Consider the following 19,033-nt stretch of genomic DNA (forward strand, 5'->3'; position numbering starts at 1 on the left):
TTACCCCTTATTTTGTCTTCTGGTAAGGAGGCTGTCGATATTATTTCTACCACGTCTCTAGGAGGGATATTTCACCAGACATGGACAATATCTTCCTCTGCTACCGACGACTAAGCTAACCCGAAACGTTAACGGTTAAAAATCCCAGGTGCCCCGGTGTTTCCGTTAAATCTGCATCCTCGAAAAATGTCTCTCCCTCCCAGAGGGTGCACCGGGCTTTTTATCTTCTTCGTCTTATCTAGCTTTCATACAAAACGGTCAGCTGGGGGAAACAAAATTGACGACGAGAAGAAACCCCCTTTTTTGTGTGGAGGCAGGTATGAGACGGATATCCGCAGCAGCAGCAGCTTCTTCTCCCGCTTCTTCTTCTTCTTCTTCCCCCGCGGCAGAGCATCCGAAGGGCCGCCCGCACCTCACTCACTCCCGCTCCCTGTGCTCCCGTTCAGCTGGGAGAAGAAGTAAAAAAAGTGGACGTGGTGGTGGTTATGGGTGGTGTGGGGGTGGGTGCGGGGGTAGGTGGGTGGGTGCGGGGGTGTGTGGGTGGGTTGCTGACCCTTCATCGTCACATGGGAACCGCCGTGCAGATTTTCAGTATTGAGAGGAGAAGCGGCTCTGTGCCTGTTTGGTGCTGTCCCTGGTGCTAAAACGAAAGGCTTTCACACATCAGCCTGCTTCTGTTATTTCAATACGGCTTTTTGAAAAGGATCTGTATCGGTAGGTAGTGAATTTCATGAGGACATCCTAGGAGAGAAAAAAGTGTTGCAGGTTGTATTTCATTGGTCCTCAAAGATTCAGTTTTCAAGGGCTGATTTATTAAAAATGGAGTCAGCACATGATTATGTCTCTTCCTTGGATTCACTACATTAGTGTCATTAACAACACATACATTTACAGTACAGTGACTTTAAAAAAAATCTTACCCATATCAGTACTCTTTATTGAATCACATTATTTATTTATTTATTTATGTATGCACTAAATTAGACACTAGGCAGTATCTGATTGGTGTGTGAGATTAAGCAAGTAATCAAGATCTGGGTTATTCATTCAGCCCTGGAAGATCCTATTGTAAGAGATCCCCAAGACCAGGTTTTTCCCTTCTGCATGAGCAGCACTTTAATGGTTATTGCATTTGGGTTCAAAATCCAGACGGCAGAGATTTTCATTCCTGCTGATGAGCTGAAGACAAGCACTTAGAAATTCACCCATACGCCAATACCTAAATTATTTTTGTGTCTTAGTGTTTTCTGTCTGCATCATGTGCGTCTCTCCCTATAGGGTGTGTATCTGTGAGTATGGGTGTAGCTGAACCAACAAGTAGTGGTAGTGGTGAGAGCTTTATGGGATGATGGGCTGAGCACTTTTGAAAATAACATACTACTCATTATAAGCAGTTAGTGGTAATGAAAAAGTTCTGATGTGTTGTTAGGTTGGTCCCAGTACTTTGCCTTTTTGCTGTGAATGTGTTATTGTACCTAAAGCTTTCCAGGTCAGTGGGCTTTTTTCAACTGCAGCTATATGGCCACAGTTGGTTTGCAGTAGCAGCATATTTGAAAAACAATTGTCACTGGTCAAATACCTGTTTCAGATTAAGCACCTGATGTAACAGACTTCAGCGGGGCTGATTTAGAGAGTCTGTTAGCTGAAGCCATGGGAAATTGGAGTATTACTCTTAAAAGGAAGAAATGGAAAAATATACATCTTATGAAAAAAAAATCAGCTTTTAGCTACCATATATAAAAAAAAAAGTTTTCAATTGGTAAAAAAATATTTGCACAGAACCCCACTGATTTTGATTTGAATTCATCCACTTTTAGGTCTATATATTTCAGTGAATGAGTGGTACTCATCAAGCTAGAGATTTTTATATATTTTAGTCATATTATAATCTTGTATTTAAGTAATTTACTGTTTAGTGAAGCTAATTTTATATCAAATTTTATTTTGAGTTTCATTGTGTTATTTTAAAATATTGTCAACCTCTACAGCATAGTTATATAAAAATAAATAAATAAAATTGCCATTGCAGTTATTGTTAGCTGAGCCATGTAAAGAAAACGTGTACGTAAAACAAAAGTGTAAAATAGCTTCGATTTATTTGGCCTGAAAAGCTTCGCTGGGATTTAAATTTAGAGTCACAGAAGTTAAAGTGTGAAACACTGCATGATTTCTAGTATTTAATGCTGAAAAAAGCCCCATGGCCTCATAAACCCACTTATCTGAGCTGTACACTTGCAGGTCAGCATTGATGGCACAAACACAGACACACATACACACAACCTGTTTACGCCCCAGTCCTCACCCATGCTCACAGACCTCACACCCCAGCAGGGAGCTCATCCACATTCCACCATGACAAAGGGAAAAAGCTGAGTGCAGGATATGAGGCTGCCACTGGCTCCCAGAGTGTGTCCAACACAGTGTTTTCTGCAGATTGCAGCAGTTTGTGCTAAACCCCTCTCTGTCTGCTCGCTATAGACAGGGACCGTAGCAGGTGGGGTCATCATTAGAGTGTGCAGTGGCCAGGGTGGAGTCGGCTGGCTTGTGTTCGTGACTGTACGGCTTCACAGCCAGCCAAGTGGACATGATCTCTATTCTTTTTTCCCACCAGAACCTGTGAGCGACTGATACTCCCAAACTTTAAGCTGAATCATATGACTCCAATCCTGGATCATGGAGGAGAGTCTCTGTGCTACCCTTTAATAAGGTGTTTGAGGCAAGAAGCACAGAGTTTACTACAGATACAGTATGTCAAACTGGTTTGCAGCATTACATTACATATTTCCTACCTAATGCAAACCTCTCCCATATAACACAAAAAGTTAAGGGCTTCTAAGAAGAAGCACATTCACATACTAATCACAGTAATCTATATACAATAGTTCCTTCTCTACCCTTTACAGTTGCTGCTCCTTAGTTAAAAGTTTACTGTGCTCAAAGATTTACTCATTACACTGAGTAAATTATTTAAGATTTAAACTCTTTTTCAAAGGGCATAATTCCTCCTTAAATGCTATTTCATTTAGCTCACGTACTTCCTCCGTATAAGGCTGCCTGCTGGGTTTCATTCCCTATTAGCAACATCTCTGATACTGTGATAGCAATTCTTCTTCCAAATTTGGCCTTTCTTTGCTAATGCAAAGTTTCACTGACTTTATTTGTCTGAAAAAAGCGATATAGGTCAAATTATTTGTGACATGTTATGATGAATGATAAATCTTAAAATACTTTTCTGCATGCAATATTGTTTCGTCCTGACATTGATGACTGATCTGTTCTGAAGTGACTGTCTAAATCATTCATAGATGCAGCAACTATTTCAACTGTAGACTCAATTCAACCTTTATGAGACTGCTCTCTGAATGTCATAAAACAACAGATTATCTTTGTTTGGATTCGCTAAATGAAGGCTGTAAAACATGCAAGTCATTACACAACATCATTATCTTCCTGTGTTATGTCATGTTTGTTCGCCAGCTTCCAAAGCCTGCTGTTGCTGTGTTTGACCAACTGAAAAGAAAGTTTTGTAGCTGCGGTCCACAGCCACTAGTACCTAATGTCTTATAGTCCGGTCAATGCGACCTACTAAAAGATATTTATAGCTCCCACACTACTTTTTTTTAAGTCATCTCTCAAGGACAGCTATTCTATTTCTGTTTTGGTTCCTGCTCATTCTCTATCTCTTCCATCATTTTTCCTATTTCTCTAACTCCCTAAACTAGTTGCTGCAGGTCACCCTGCTGTTCCAGTTCAAAATTATATAATAATTAGACAGAATGAAACCAGGACAGTGAAGAGCTGTGGTGCCACTATAGCGCAACGTGACTCACCAAGCTCACAGGATGAGGTCCAGCTACAGGTCTGTGCAAAACATTTCCTCAGAGGGAGACAGGCGCTCTGTGAGTTATGACAGCCATTACTTGATGTGCAAATCAGCAAGAGAGATGATTTACATGGAGTTAACGTTTCTGAATCACATGATAACGTTGTGGTTTCATTCATATGTTGCTTTGGTCTATTTCTGTGTGGTTTTGAAAACACAACAGGTGTATAAAATGAACCTTTATTTGTCCCACAACTGGGATATTCACAAAAGAAGGAGTAAAAGACAGTACTCATCTCATATAATGATAGATTCTTTTGACTTCTTTCAGGTTCAAACGGGATTCAAACCCAGAACCTTTCTGCTATGAGGCAACAGTGCTAATAAATTGAAGTAGCCATGTTTTTTCCCTTTGTTGCAGATTAACAGCACAGTTTGAATTGTTTATATATAATGGTGTAGTTTGTATACTATGGCCATTTGGATTAGTCTGTACATGTTTAAAAATAACTCTACAGGCAAACTGTTAAAATGTTATGGTCCATAAACAGTTTCATCCATCAGGGCTCTTCTCGAGAAAAAGAACATAAGCAGTGTACATTCATTCTGTAAAAGCAGATTAATCCTAATTTATTCTTTCATGAATAAAGCATATCCAGTTCGTCTCCTGAAACACTATGCTGATAAACAAAGAAAGAAAAATGAAAACAAATTTACATTTACTTCTTTGCAGGGACAATGGGATTCTGTATAACAACACACATACCCCTCTTTATATATCTACCTCAGAAATATAACCGTTTCCATTCTGCCACAGAGCTGGAGTCTGCAGAGACGATTATATTAAAGACCCAGTTAGATTAATGGAAAGCATACAAAGTGCTGCACATATGTACAGCCAGCTCCCTCTAGTGGAAGATCTTATTTTTGTCCCATTTTTTAATCTATCTGTTTTTAACATGCCAAATCCAAGGTGGATGTAAAAAAGAATCAATGAACAGATACTATTATGTGTAACAGATGCATTTAGACATTTGACTGTTAGCAAACATCATCTCAAAGCAATAAAGCCTCTTTGATCATCGTCATCTTCCTCATCAATGCCCTTCGATTACCTTTTCCTAGTTTGAAATATAAAAATTAAGTTAAATCATAGCTTGTGCATTTAAGAAATAGTGAACAGGCTCACTACAAGTATCTGAAGCATCCTCACTGAGAATGTCCCTCTAATCTCAGTTATGCACTAACAGGCTGCCAGAACAGGCAATTTAAGCATTTCATGCTTTTTTGTTTTATGAATGACGTCAAAATGGATGATCTTACAACGAGCTACACAATTATCCAAAAGTGCGCGACAATAAAAAAGAGAACGAAAGCAAAATTAAAAGATCACTCAGGGAGTGTTTTGACTCATGGTCTGTGGCAGCAGGAGTTCAGCCTCATCTGATTTCTCCTGCGTTGTCCTCCACCTCAGGTTCAGGGCAGGGCTGAGGGGGAGAGACACCCTATACATCTTGTTATCAACAGACACATTTATTTATTAAATTGAGTTTAGAGATAATTTATTGATCCCAAATATTGTAAATTCTATCTATGATAAGAATCAAGGTTCAGAGTGGAGTAAGAAGACACCACTGTTTTTTAAGCAGTAATTTGTATAAAAATAAATGTTTCTGTTTTCAGTCAGTCAAGGAGAATACACATCTGTTTTATTATATGTGTAAAACAGATGAGTAATATATTAATTTTTTTAGCTTCATTTTACACGTCTGATCAAAACACAATACACCCAAACACAAGAAAAACAAATGCATGACTGGTTAACATCTTCTTTTTTTAATTAAATTCTATCTCAACAGCGTCTTTGGCTTTCTAAATACGATGCAGCAATAGTCTCAAAAGAGGCCAAACTTCCTCTTCGTTTTCTGGAATAAGCTCCATTTAGCAACTATTCCCACTATATCCGTAGCTAAGTGCATGACCTTTTGTTTCTAGCTTAAAGTCCACGTAGGTGTGCATGTCAAATTATAGAAAGGCTTCACTTTTCTTATATTTTACATCAACAGAAAAAAGGGTAGAGGAGGACAGTTCTTACACAAACTGGTAATCCCTCAGTCAAACTGTACAATAACACAAAATCAGGTAGAAAATACAATTCAGAGGATGTCAATTTAGGATTTGTGGGAATGTGAAAGGAAATGCCATAAAATTTAAAAGTTCAAGTGGCACTCCTACAGTATGCAAATACTGAATGGGCTGCAATAGACAATAGGAATAGCAGACAGATCTTTGAAACACATTTCATTATTAAACCAACTGGGGGCATGAGATCGGAGATTCAAACTGACAAATCAAATTAAAAAAAAAAAAGATCACAAAAATGCACAATTTAAATTTAAAGAAAACATTTAAAAAAAAAAACAATTACAAAATTGCCTAAAAAAAAAGCACAAACATACTCCTTGTCTGTATTGATTATTTCTTTAAATATGAAACGGGGAGTGAAAGATGAACTATTTTGTACATTTTCTATCAGCCATTGCTCTGATTTGTCTCCAGATGAGAACACGTTTTTAGGTTCACTGTGTATACCCACGGTGCCAATTTGGTACAGGACGTGCATGCACAGCATGTGCGGGCTGCCTGTGTGTGCTGCATACTGTAGATAATGATAAATAGAGTGACACACAGAGGTTACCGCATTCTGCGACGGACACATATGTTTTGCCTGCGTGCAGGCACAAAGCCATGTTTGCAGAAGCACTTGTATGAACCAGCAGTGTTCACACAGCGAGAATTCTTGCACGGACTGGCATGAGCTCCTGGTTCTGCACACTCATCAATGTCTGTAAAAAAAAAATAAACACAAGGACTTATCAAAACGTCTATGCTACAAAACAGGATATGAAATATTCCTAAACAATGCTAAATGCAAAGTTGATATATACAGACAATGAATTCTGTGGATGTAACTACTGGTTACTGTGTATTTCTGGAAATACAATTTGTAATTAATGAAAAACTTTTTTGTAAAACTAGCAAATACAAACCTATACAGCGGGTGCGGGAGTGGTCCAGCCTAAAGCCTGTGTTACATTCACACATGGTTCCCAGGTAGGAGCGGACACAGCGGCCATTTGTACAGCTACATTCGTCTGAATCCTCTTCTGAACTGTCCCCTTTTATAGGCAAATAGTCAAGGAAAAAGTGAAAATGTGAGCCAGAAAATCATACATCATTATTTCTGACATTGAATTGCATATATTGGTGTACGGTTCCACCTGGGTTGTAGTTGGCGAAAGCTGCAAGGAAATCCTGCTCCCCATCAGACTCAGTCTCCAGATGCATCTCACACAGGCGACTGAACATCTCTGAATACAAGAATCAAACATGTTTTTAGTTCAAAACAAACAAACACAAAAGTGGTAATCGGTAGTTCAGTGGGTTCTTCAAGTTTGATCACCTGAATTTCTGGAAGGACAGGTGTTGCACTCAGGTCCCCAGCCACGACCGTAGTGACAGCAGCACTCTGAGTAAGTCACCACCATGCCGTTTCTCGGCTCACTGCAGATCAGACCCTCATCAACCTGCAGGAAACACACATCCTTGTGGGCTGCAGTGCGATCTTGGTTAAAAAAGAAAAAGGATGGAAAACAAACATGAATTGCTAACTTTAGTTAAAAAGTTCAAATGTAAAAATTCAAGCACTATCAGACTCAAGTCAAGTTATTTCCATTTGCATCACAATACATAGCACAGGAAGCAATTCAGAACATGAAAATCACATTTTCTAAGCAAATGCAGTAGTGAAAGCCAGCAGAAGATGATCACACAAAAGCTTTTTCTGTATGTAAATTTCTAACTTTAAGGATAAAAGTCATACTGGTAATCATAATAATAAAGCCTCATAACACACAGTTTTGGTTTAGAGGAAATCAGTTAACATCTATTTTTAGATGGTGAATGTTAGTCACAAGTTAGAATATATGTAAAGTTTGCGCAAGCCACTGGAATATGCTTCGGTAGAAAAATATATAGAACAAATAGCAGGTTTGATGTACCCATTTATTCTCTGTATTGTACATGATTTTCATGGTTAGATTAACAGAGATCAGGAACCTTTCCAAGCTTGCATTAGCAAAAGTGTGGAAATTTGTCTAGCCCATAATAACATGGGCAATACAGTATAATCCCTTTGTAAATAAGAGATACATAATATAGTAAAAACTAAACCAACCTTTTGGTTTGTACACAATGGAGATCTGGTCACGGCACATGGAAGTTAATACGCTTTAATGTACTAAGTTATTTACCTATAACTATTATGCATAACTCCTGGAATCTACAAGCCTCAGTGTTAGCTTATTTAACTAACAATGTCAAATGAGGACCAATTTTACATTGCTATTATACTTCAAGTTGCCACCATGTCTAGAGTTTATTTTATAGCATATGTATGTAGAATAAGCAAATCTGAGTTTCCTTACTGCTTCATGTGCTTACTCATAACACACAGGTGCAGCTTGCAGTATTGTGTGGTTGACATTAAAGTATAACAGTGGATGCATATGTTGCACACATGACCAAAGCATGCTGACAGTTTTCTCTCATTAGGCAAACAGCTTACTGTTACAGCTCAAGTGCTTGTGGATCAGTATGAAACCAGACATTTTCATGACATTTGAACTGGCATCAGGAACTGTGGATGATCTATCTTAGCATGTTTATTTATCACTACTGAGTTCAGGCCATTCTAAATGAAATAAAGTGTTTTCAAATGCTGAGTCTGTTATTCGCTACCAGAACAAACCCGTTTTATCTACAGTAACACACACAAAAGAGACACAAATAAATTTTGGAACAACAGGCATGCAGAGGTAATGCTATAAGTAATCACCTTTCCTCACACTGTACATACTCGTAATTTTGCTGATATATTTGTGTATTTAAAATAACTACACAAATTTGTATCTCTCCAAAAATTGGCAACTGTCTCTATAGAGACAGCCTCTAAAGTCGGTAAGAGGGGAAATGGTGTAAGATAAAGCTAGTACGGGCCATTGTTTGGGATACAAATTGGGAGGAACTGCAAAGAGCAACGTGAGTGGCAGATGTGAAGGTAAGGCCATAACTCATTTTGATCAGTCTGGCTCAGGGGAGCTGTCGCTGATTTTACCCACCGTCATAGACGCACTGTTTCAGCGCTGCACTGAAGGTGAGGGGAGGGTCGCAAAAACAGTGAAAGGAGCCGGGCGTGTTCTCACACCTCCCATTCTTACAGTACGAGGGGTCCTGGCACTCATTCACATCTGCAAAGGGCACCACAGACACTGGTTACAGTATGAACTTCTGCTTGGGGCCGGCTCGTATTGACAGGTGGTGGACAAGGTAACAAAAGCACCTGTGCAATTTTGTGAAGTTCGGTACAACAGCCCTGAAATAAATACTTTGTGAAGTTTCCAGTGTTCGGTTTTGGCTGAGACTGCATCAGAGAGGTGTTGATTCAACTCCGTGGTAAGTTCTGAGGCTGTATTCTGTGGTGTGTAGTTTTACACTGAATGAGCGAGTCTTAAAAAGCAGCAGAAAGTTGGATGAAAACCACTGACACAGTCTCAACACAAAGTGAACAGTTTAAGCCTCAGGTGCAGCATTTACTGCACTGATACTGTGTTGATTTAAATATTAATGTTTACTATTTTACCATAAATGCTGCATGCAACTTAATTCCTTCACCTAATGAGAAACTTTAGTCATGCATAGTACTGCAGCTGATAACATGACAGACAGATAACATGCAACCACACTGCAACAAGGCTGCAGGGTAAAACAGGAGGCTTGGTTGCAGCAACATGTCAAATGAGGAATCTTTAATTTATCAAAATGTTTGCAGGCAGTTTGCAGAGAAAATGAATGATAATGGCATGTACAGAAGGCTAGTGTGGGCTGTGATGTAATGCTTTCTCTTTTGGGAGAATAAAATCAAATACGATGTCACTACACTGAAACAATCTTTGAAGAATGAGGGTCTTACTTATAGCAGGTATTTAGTATGTGTCTTCTAATAAAGATCTGCTGGGTTTTCACAAGCCTATGACAGTGCAGGAAAAGCCAGATTCACATTCATTCGGTCTCTCGAACTTGCTTCCCAATGTGACGGTCATGATGTGTGCGCAGTTACAATCTGTTTTCCAGTCATTTGTCATTTATACCTGTCATGAAGATACGCGCTTCATATTCTCAAGAACCCAGGAATTATCCTGAACTAACAGGTCAGATGACAGTTCGCAGCTCTTAACTTCATGTCATCTCTGAATACAAACTAAAGACGACTTTCCAAATGCTCAGACCACCTCAAGTGGCACCTTTCAGTGAGATCACCCTGAATCTCAGACACTCTGTGGGGGATTGCTAGTCAAAGTTCACAGCCACAAGTGAGGTTCAAAATACAGATGCATTTGTGCAGACGTCAACCTCGAACATAGCAAGGACACAGATATCCTGCAGAAACACTTAATATTTCCGTGTAAAAGAAATAAATGTGCACCACTTTTGTGCACCTACTCCAACAAAACACAAACTGAATAGCCATCTAAAGTCATTCTTCATAGCCTCTCAACACACCACACTCACTGCATTTATGTCTGCAAGTACTGCAGCTGCAGTTTTCCTTTCCTTAAATACGGTGCAATTTAACAGCAATTAAATTTGTATCCCAGCATGTCCTCAACCTCTGGCCATGACAGGAGAAAAGCTCCTTCCAAGCTGAACACAGAGTTGTCCAGTTTTGTCCAAAGCAAAAAACCTCTGGCTCCATGACTGGGTCCACCTGGGATCTGATGCAACTCAGCATCACGTAGTGACCAGATCATATAACTAGTTCTAGTTCTCTTAAATAAATAAGAACCCTTGCTATATCACAATGTGTTACTAAGAAAAATAAAAATACATGTACATGCTAAACAAGCTGGGTTATTTATAGGTTTCAAATTATATTTCTCCTGGATAAAGGGAGTATTTTTTTCAATGCTTGCGACTAAGGGACTGACAATCCAGTCAGCAATCACAGAAAATCACTAATGCAAATACTCGTTTATATAAAGTTATATTAGGTCAATTTCATTATTTCATTCCAACATTCCTATATATTCATTATGCTAAAATATCGATCAGGGCATACTGATAAACAAACAGCACATCATGCAATAGTCTACAATTTAACTAACTTTACCATCACATGTACAAAATATACTTGACATGAATACACAACATAAATACAATATAGTGCAGTATATTTAAGTTGTATTTTGTGACATTCTAAATGGTTTATAGCACTTTGATGTGTCTGGTTTAGGTTAGGATGTCCCTACACTACTTACTCTAAAATCATCATCCAACCATTATTGTCTCTGAACAATGTGCTGTAAATTACAGACTCAAGTTGACAGTACAACAGAAAACCGCTGTGACTTAAAAAGTGCTAAAAACACAAAACATATATTCTGTGTGTTGACAACTGTTCTCACCTCACCTCCGTTTGGAGTGACGACATCTACAACAAGGTTAGTAAATTCCTTTACCTTCTTCGCACAACTTACCGCTGAAATCAGTTTTGTCTCCCATATACTGCCTCCCAGAGAGCCGACATAATGATTTCATTGTTTTGTTGTTTTCAGAATAATGTGCTGTTGCCCAGCACTGGCCTGTTGCTCTTCATAACTCTCTCTCTGCAGAGAGTCTGCACTCACCAGCCTGCTCCTCAGGCGTCACACAACTGTTGCGGTCGGTGGCCAGGGTCCAGGGCGGAGAGCAGATGCAGTAGTACGACCCTGGAGTGTCCACGCAGTGGCCGTTCTTACAGTTGGCTGGGTCCTCGCACTCATTCACATCTGCACAACAAAACGGTCGACGGATAAATGATGTATGTGCCGTGTGATGCTGCAGGCCAGGGTCACTGGGAGAAGATACTCACCTGCTACTGTTGCTATCACACACTTCTTCATGTTGGCATCTGGAGTCCAGGGGTGGTTACAGTTGCAGTAGAACGATCCTTCAGTGTTGACACAATGTCCATTAGTGCACTGAGACTCGTCGTGGCATTCGTTCACATCTGATGAAGAACATGAATAAATAATGCAATTAGAATTACTTAAGATGCAAACAACCCATTTATAGTTTTTGTGATTTTTTTGTTAAGGTGCCATCTCATGGTGTATTACTAACCAAGTGGTATCCCTTACCAATGCACTCGAGCAGGTTGCTGTCATAGTAGAAGCCCTGCTGACAGTAGCACTCGTAGCCAGGCAGCGTGTTCTCACAGCGGCCCTTCTTGCAGATTTCCTCAGCGAATAAAGAACACTCATCAATATCTACGGAGAAGGAAGAAGAAACCTCTTCTCAGTGCCACATGTTAGTTATGGGATGTGATAGTTGACATATGATAATTTGACAATAACTTTAAACATTAGCAACTAATAAAATATTTAGACAAAAATAAGTCATATTCAGGTGCTACTGTGATCATTTTAATATTATTACAGAATTTGGTGCAAATGCCAATATGTTGCAGCATCGTGTAGCTATAGAATGTGCCCATACAACGACCCAAGGTACATATCTACCATGATAGGCTGGCAGGCTGTACAGAAGTCCTTCTTGATAGTAGAGACCTTGTCCGTTTGGACACAGGAAGTGGAATTCGGCTGAGCAACGATAACAACGGTACATAAGATGAAGATGAATATCACATATGACACATGTTCACATTTGACTTGACTCAAAAAAATCATTTGATGCAAAAAAAATCAGTTCAATCTTAAAAAGAATAATAATAATTATAGTTCAACCCCTTTGCTATTAATGAGTTTAAAACAAATATGAATTTACCTCATCAGTGTACACTGCAGTATAAATGTACCTGACTGGGAAACAGGGCAGGGGTAGATCTCACAGTGATCACCCCACCCCACTCCAATGGAGCAGCAGCATTCCTGCTTGGTGACATTAGTGGCCAGGACGCTATCGCAGAACACAGTGTCATCGAGGTTCAGGTAGCATTCCTTCTTCTCATCTGTCATCACTCGAACTGCTACAGGAGCAAAGATGGTAAACGTTTGCGAAGGGACGATTTGGAGTACAAATCAAGTGACTGGACAGTATCTCAGATGGGCTTGTCAAGATGACCTTTGTTTTACCTTTAATACTTTAAGGTTTGCGACTTGGTTCATATAGAATATAGTACTGGGTTATTTATGATCATTGGTTTTAATTGTTTCAGGGATTTAGATTTGGCATGAATATGTGTCTACAGTGAAGCAGAAGGAATCAGAGCGGGCTTACATTCGCAGCTGTGTTTGTCCTCTGAGAGGACATAACCGTGATTGCAGACACACACATACGAGCCCGCTCTGTTCTCACAAGATCCATAGGGTTGGCAGAGACTTCTGTCTGCAGCACATTCGTCTATGTCTGAAACAGAAACCACACATGCTCTGGCAAGTCACACACAAGTATTTGTTTCAAACACCATCTGAGCTGCAAACAAATTATCGTTTTTTCATCTTTTTTCATTTTTTATTTTTTACAGATAAGTAAGAAAATGTCTAGTTATTGATTTATTTGTTCAGAGATTTTAAATATCTGAAAATGCAGCATCTACAGCGTATTCTACAATTCACTTTAAATCCCACAAAGAAATATATATCACCTTATTGGTATATATATATATATAAATATCACCTTTGAGAGTTGTATAGATTACACCTGCCAGTAATCACAATTCATACTGAAAGTATCCAGCATCACAATTACCTGTATAAGTTACAATAAATGATTGAGTGTCATTTAGGAAACATTGTGTTTCCTGATAAAGAGACTGACCTTGGCATCTCCTGCCTCCAACCAGCGTGTAGCCCTTCTGGCACTCACAGTGGTATGAGCCCATACTGTTGATGCAGCGGCCCCCCTGACAGTTTGATGACTTCTCACACTCATTGATATCTGAATGGGAAGGATATAAAAAAAACAGTGTTAAGAGAAATATTGAGCTAGTTTTAAGAAGTTTCCAGATATCTTTAATCAACTGGTAAATTGCATATCTGGTCCATGTGAACACTATTAAAATCCATGGTTTGCGGAACAAATCCTGCCTTCACAGTGGCTCCCTTCCTGTGTGCGCTGATACCCTGGGTAGCACTGGCAGTGGAAGGAACCGTCTGTATTGATGCAGTGGCCATAAGCGCACAGCCTGAAGTCCTCACATTCATCAATGTCTGTTTGTGACGAAGAAGAATGCAAACTGTGTAACTCTGCAAAATGCTGCGTTTTTTTTTTTAATGAACACCAAACAGTAATTAAAATCACTTCACCTCATGATTAGCAACTCGGTCTAGGTAATACCATGCAAAGTTTAGGTGTGCATTACTCACCACTGCAATCTTTGCTGTCAGCAGATGGGAGGAAGCCCTCATTGCACAGGCAACGATAAGTACCAGGGAGGTTTTCACAGCGACCGTTAGGGCAGATACCAGGCTTCTGACACTCATTAATGTCTGGTGAAACATGTAGGATAAAATAAGAAAGGACAGCAATTAATAGACTTTTTTTTAAGTTGGGACTTTTTTTTATCCTACAAATTCATAATATTGAAATTATTATACAATTTCAATGTTTTTGTCATGGGTTGACTGATGACATCAACACATTTTATTTTATTTTAAACTGTGTTATGTCTTGCAGTGGTGTGTAAAATCGACTGTAATGCCTGATTTATTATTCAGTATAACTGTTATCTCTTTATTACATATTGCACTTTTCCACACATTTGAATAATCTGTGCTAATTTATTAATATATTTTAAGAAGTTAGGCCAAATACTGATAAGATGACTAAATTATTGTGCACTGTGCTAATGGGCATGTGTGTCTTTTTTTATTTTGGGCCTCTGTTGCTAATTGAATGTGGGGGAATCATTGCTCCCTGTGATCATTATCTGTTTTTCACAGTTCAGAAATATTTGCACATCAATAGTTAATGGCATGAAAATGATTTGGCAATAATTTGGCTCTGTCTAAGCTAATTATGTGATCAATTTCTGCTGGATGGCACGGTTGCACTCACCATAGCAAGTTCCAGCACGAGCCTCATGACCAGGCAAGCAAGGAACACACTCGTAGGAACCTGCCGTGTTCTCACACTGCTCATTGGGACATGTTTCAGGATTCAAACACTCATTTATGTCTAGAGTGAAGTAGAAGAAGTTTTGCATACATGTTTGTTTTTTGCAGAAGTAGTCACAAAAACACCCCATGGCGCACAGACGCAAAAAATACTGACACACTCATAGTTAAGGGTTCTGTCAGTGGAGAGCCTGTTCACTAATAAGCATAATCTCATAATAATAAGCATGCGTGTACCTTCACAGGCTGGATGACGGTGTGACTTGCTTCTAAAACCGCTGTGACATTCACATTTATAAGAACCAGGCAGGTTGACACACTGGCCTCCGATACCACAAACGTCTTGTTTAATGCACTCATTCACGTCTGCAAATTATAAAGGAAAGTGCCAGTGGATGGATCTGAAAATTTATAGGAAAGAGATACATTTTAACATGAAAACCACTTAGTGTAACTTACCTACGCACTTAAGTCTCCCATGCTGCACCATGTGTTTATAGCCCTGACGACAGACGCATTTGTATCCTCCTTCTGTGTTGATGCAAAGGCCTCTGCCGTGGCCACACGGGTCCGACTCACATTCATTGTCATCTGTTCAACCGGAGAAAAGAGCAAGGAAAGTACAATGAATACACACAACTGAAACAATGTTGAACATCACAGAGAGGTCACAGAGCTCAGAAGACACAGTGCTCTGATTCCATGAAGTGTTCTGGACGACTAACACCACTCTTAATGACATTATCAGGGCTATTCTCTCAAACTTTAAAAAGCCCCTTCAGAGCCATAAAACACATTATACAGTTATTTTCTGTTCTTACAGGGAGAGTAGTTCTCCTCATGGCAAGTACACTGACATCCATGGTGTAAAAATGCTTTTAAAAACATGTATACAGTTTAAAAGGAACCACTTGTTTTAAAAGCTAAATTAAAATCAATAATATCACACAAATTAAGGTTTTGAATAGTACAGACCAAAATAGTGATGGTACTACCAGTTATAAATATCTTAATAGTTATACTCAAAAACTACAGTATTCACAAATCTTTTCTGTGAATTCCCATTAATTTTAGGCCATGTAACCACTTCTATATCTCAGCAGTAGATGAAAAATAAAAATCTAAAACAAATCAATAACTTCCTGGAACCAGAGGACCTGTGTTTACAAGGGGAAACTCATGCATAAGAAACTTCATGAGAAATTTCTTCTTCTTACCACAGTCCGCTCCCTGTACCTCCTCTAACCTCCTTCTCTACCATTGTCTCTTACCCTCACAGATGTTCCTCTGCGGGCTGAGATGGTAGCCAGGGTGACAGTGACAGATGTGGCCGTTCAGGCTGTTCTCACACTCTCCATGACCACAAATGTTCCTGTTTAGCCTACATTCATCTGTCTCTGCTTCAAGGAGGGAATACAGAGTGGACCAGCTTCATACATATACATGCATATACACGTGGGCATATATATTATTGTTTAATATATATATTGAAAGCTGAAAACAGTCATGCCATTGCTACATTCCTTTGTTTTTGGCCATGTTCACACCAAGTTTTTATAAATGCCTCTGACCTTTTCACCTCAAAGCTAAATATATAGAGAAGCTGATTAAAAGAAGAGCTGTACTGGACTTCTTCCACAGGACTTTCTGTAAATCATAAATTAACACAAAAGACAGTTCATTCTGTTTCAGCAGAATGAGGAAGAATTATGAGGAAGAATTAGAAGCCAAAAAAAAAAAAAAAGACTTCTGGTGATTCTGCTCAGTGCTTATCATTGACACGTTTGAGGTAATGTGTTTTTGTTTCTAGATAATGAAGCGTGTATCTCATATCCCATTTGTAAATACAGCAGAAAATATATAGCTATTCTGCAGTATTTACTTTTATAAAACACAGAGTGTGAACATAGACTTAAGGCAGGTTCATGCTTCATGGCTGAACACCCATAACTGAAGCGTTAGTCAACCATTAAAGAAGCGTGCATGCGTCTTGCTAGATTTAGCATAGTGTTGAACTTATTTCTATTTCTTTCTAACAACATGGATTGTCTCTGTGTTGAAAAGCTGGAATAATGCATCTGCATGCAGCTAGAAATTAAGTTTATTGAATGGAGAAAGTCAACATGTCATTTGTTAGTAATGGACCCAAAGCTCACCACAATATCTTCTCTTACTGAGGAATGTGGAGAGTTGGATTTTGTAGTTTTGAGGAGCATGAAGCATGAACCAGCAGGGTTACAGGAGTAACTGTGAGAGATATGCAAAAGAGATGTCTGAGTCCATCTGAGGTTTGCAGGGAACTCACGCAAGACTTTTGTCTGTGTTTCGAAGGGGTCATTGCCTGGAGGCATTCGGATGATTGTCGGTGGGGTGGGTTTAACAACTGTGGATCCAACAGAGGAAAGATAAAGTCGCAAACATTAATATGACATGTTGAACTTCAGTCCCTCTACTTTTGTGTACCCTGGTCTCTCAGTCATTGTTGCTCTTTGCAGCAAGGAGGAAACTGTGACAGCTAAAGTGCCATTTTTACACAATTCTGTCCCTGGACTCTGACTGGTGATATTGGTGGTGATATTGGTGAGTTTACCCGGCACACGATGACTGCTGGTGCTAGTGGGAGCCTGCTGCACAGGGGTGGTTGTCTCCGGAGGCCTCTCCTGATGGAAAGAGATAATCAGATTTCAAAAATGTCACAAATTTCCACTTATTATTAGTGTAGGCTTTAAAAAACAGACATAATGTCTTACCGGCCGTTTTGGTCCTGAAAGGAAACAATAGAGAAGGGTTTTACAAATCTGAATTTACAGTGGTGTGAACAGTATTTAAATAAATATTTATACTCACCCTCCTTGTCAGGCTTCGGGGGGAAGATGATGGGGGGGAAGGCAACAGTCTCCCTTATATTTTGGAAAAAGTAGCCCTTTCCAGCAGGGCAGATCTTACTGAAGGCCACTGAACAGCACATGAAACAGATTTTGTTATTTCACTTTCTCACATTTTGCAAAATACATGTAGCCAATTCATTCTTTAAAACAGTTTTAGCTTTTCTTTCTCATCATATTTCATACACATATAACTTCCTCAAAAGCAACACCCAGAATGCATTGCAGATAGATTATATGAACATGAATCCACCCACTTTCAAGGTGTTTATTCAAACTTGTTTATTAAAATTTATGACAGTAGACAACATAGAAAAATGGAGATATAATTCAGTGTCTTGCTGGCAAACATCAAACTAGATTTATTTTAGTGAATCTTCACTAACACAGACACAAGCAGAAATGTTTATTATAGTCATATCTCTATTTTTAAAGAGTTGAGTTTTCTCAGTTGAGTAACTGCACTTGAGCTGTAAATTAACTGTGAATAATAACCCCAGTATATCAAAATCAATGAGTATTCCAATCAAATCCACACATGTATGAGATAAATGGGAATTTTGCATTGATAAAGCAGATGTCAGAAACTGATCCATTACTCTAAAGTGTAAAATGAAATTCAAGAGGACACACTTCATTGTCATAATGTCCCACATATCAGGAGACACAACTGCCAACTGTCTCTGTCTACTCACCTGTGCCCACCTGAGGACATCTTTCACAATTACGGCCCCAGGCTTTGCCCACCGTGCAGCAGCACATCTCCTGGGTGAGGTGGGTTGTCAGCGCATGCTCGCAATTCCTGCCCTCGGGCGCTATGAGGAAGCACTGAGCCTGCTCAGCTGGAGACTCTGACACAGGAGATGAGAATTTTATTTGGGAAACAGGTGATTTTCCACTGAAATCAAATGAAATTGTAATGCCCTTCAAGTGGATCCTGAGTGAAAAGCAAAGAAAAGAGAAAATCCACAATGGCCTTTTCCTCACCAATACATCGATTCCTCTCCAGCACCAAACCAGCCTTGCAGGAACATTTGAAGCTGCCCAGTGTGTTCAGACAGTCTCCGTTCTGACAGACGCCCTGCATGGAGCACTCGTTGATGTCTTTGAGGTCAGGTGGGGTGTGAAAATGAAAAAGGTCATTTTGACGT

General features: G+C 39.3%; 1 protein-coding gene across 3 annotated transcripts in view; it reads right to left on the bottom strand.

Moving 5' to 3' along the window:
- Nucleotides 1–5,520: 5,520 nt before the first annotated feature.
- Nucleotides 5,521–19,033, bottom strand: part of ltbp3 (latent transforming growth factor beta binding protein 3) — a 28,970-nt gene continuing 15,457 nt past the window's right edge. Inside the window, exons 6-29 of one of the 3 annotated variants that reach the window (XM_026328370.1) lie at nt 18,870–18,986; nt 18,578–18,733; nt 17,845–17,952; nt 17,748–17,761; nt 17,588–17,657; nt 17,303–17,380; nt 16,269–16,397; nt 15,457–15,588; nt 15,235–15,363; nt 14,939–15,058; nt 14,248–14,370; nt 13,969–14,091; nt 13,700–13,819; nt 13,160–13,288; nt 12,738–12,908; nt 12,442–12,522; nt 12,061–12,189; nt 11,793–11,930; nt 11,569–11,709; nt 9,004–9,132; nt 7,287–7,448; nt 7,105–7,194; nt 6,874–7,002; nt 5,521–6,669 (exon numbers count right to left, since the gene is read on the bottom strand). In XM_026328370.1, coding sequence (XP_026184155.1) covers nt 6,518–6,669; nt 6,874–7,002; nt 7,105–7,194; nt 7,287–7,448; nt 9,004–9,132; nt 11,569–11,709; nt 11,793–11,930; nt 12,061–12,189; nt 12,442–12,522; nt 12,738–12,908; nt 13,160–13,288; nt 13,700–13,819; nt 13,969–14,091; nt 14,248–14,370; nt 14,939–15,058; nt 15,235–15,363; nt 15,457–15,588; nt 16,269–16,397; nt 17,303–17,380; nt 17,588–17,657; nt 17,748–17,761; nt 17,845–17,952; nt 18,578–18,733; nt 18,870–18,986 — 2,870 coding nt within the window. In that variant the 3' untranslated portion in view covers nt 5,521–6,517. The remainder of the gene's footprint in view (nt 6,670–6,873; nt 7,003–7,104; nt 7,195–7,286; nt 7,449–9,003; nt 9,133–11,568; nt 11,710–11,792; nt 11,931–12,060; nt 12,190–12,441; nt 12,523–12,737; nt 12,909–13,159; nt 13,289–13,699; nt 13,820–13,968; nt 14,092–14,247; nt 14,371–14,938; nt 15,059–15,234; nt 15,364–15,456; nt 15,589–16,268; nt 16,398–17,302; nt 17,381–17,587; nt 17,658–17,747; nt 17,762–17,844; nt 17,953–18,577; nt 18,734–18,869; nt 18,987–19,033) is intronic. The other 2 variants (XM_026328372.1, XM_026328371.1) reach the window with 2 other exon arrangements.

This window comes from Mastacembelus armatus, chromosome 14 (genome assembly GCF_900324485.2).
Source record: "Mastacembelus armatus chromosome 14, fMasArm1.2, whole genome shotgun sequence".
In the NCBI taxonomy this organism is placed as follows: domain Eukaryota; kingdom Metazoa; phylum Chordata; class Actinopteri; order Synbranchiformes; family Mastacembelidae; genus Mastacembelus; species Mastacembelus armatus.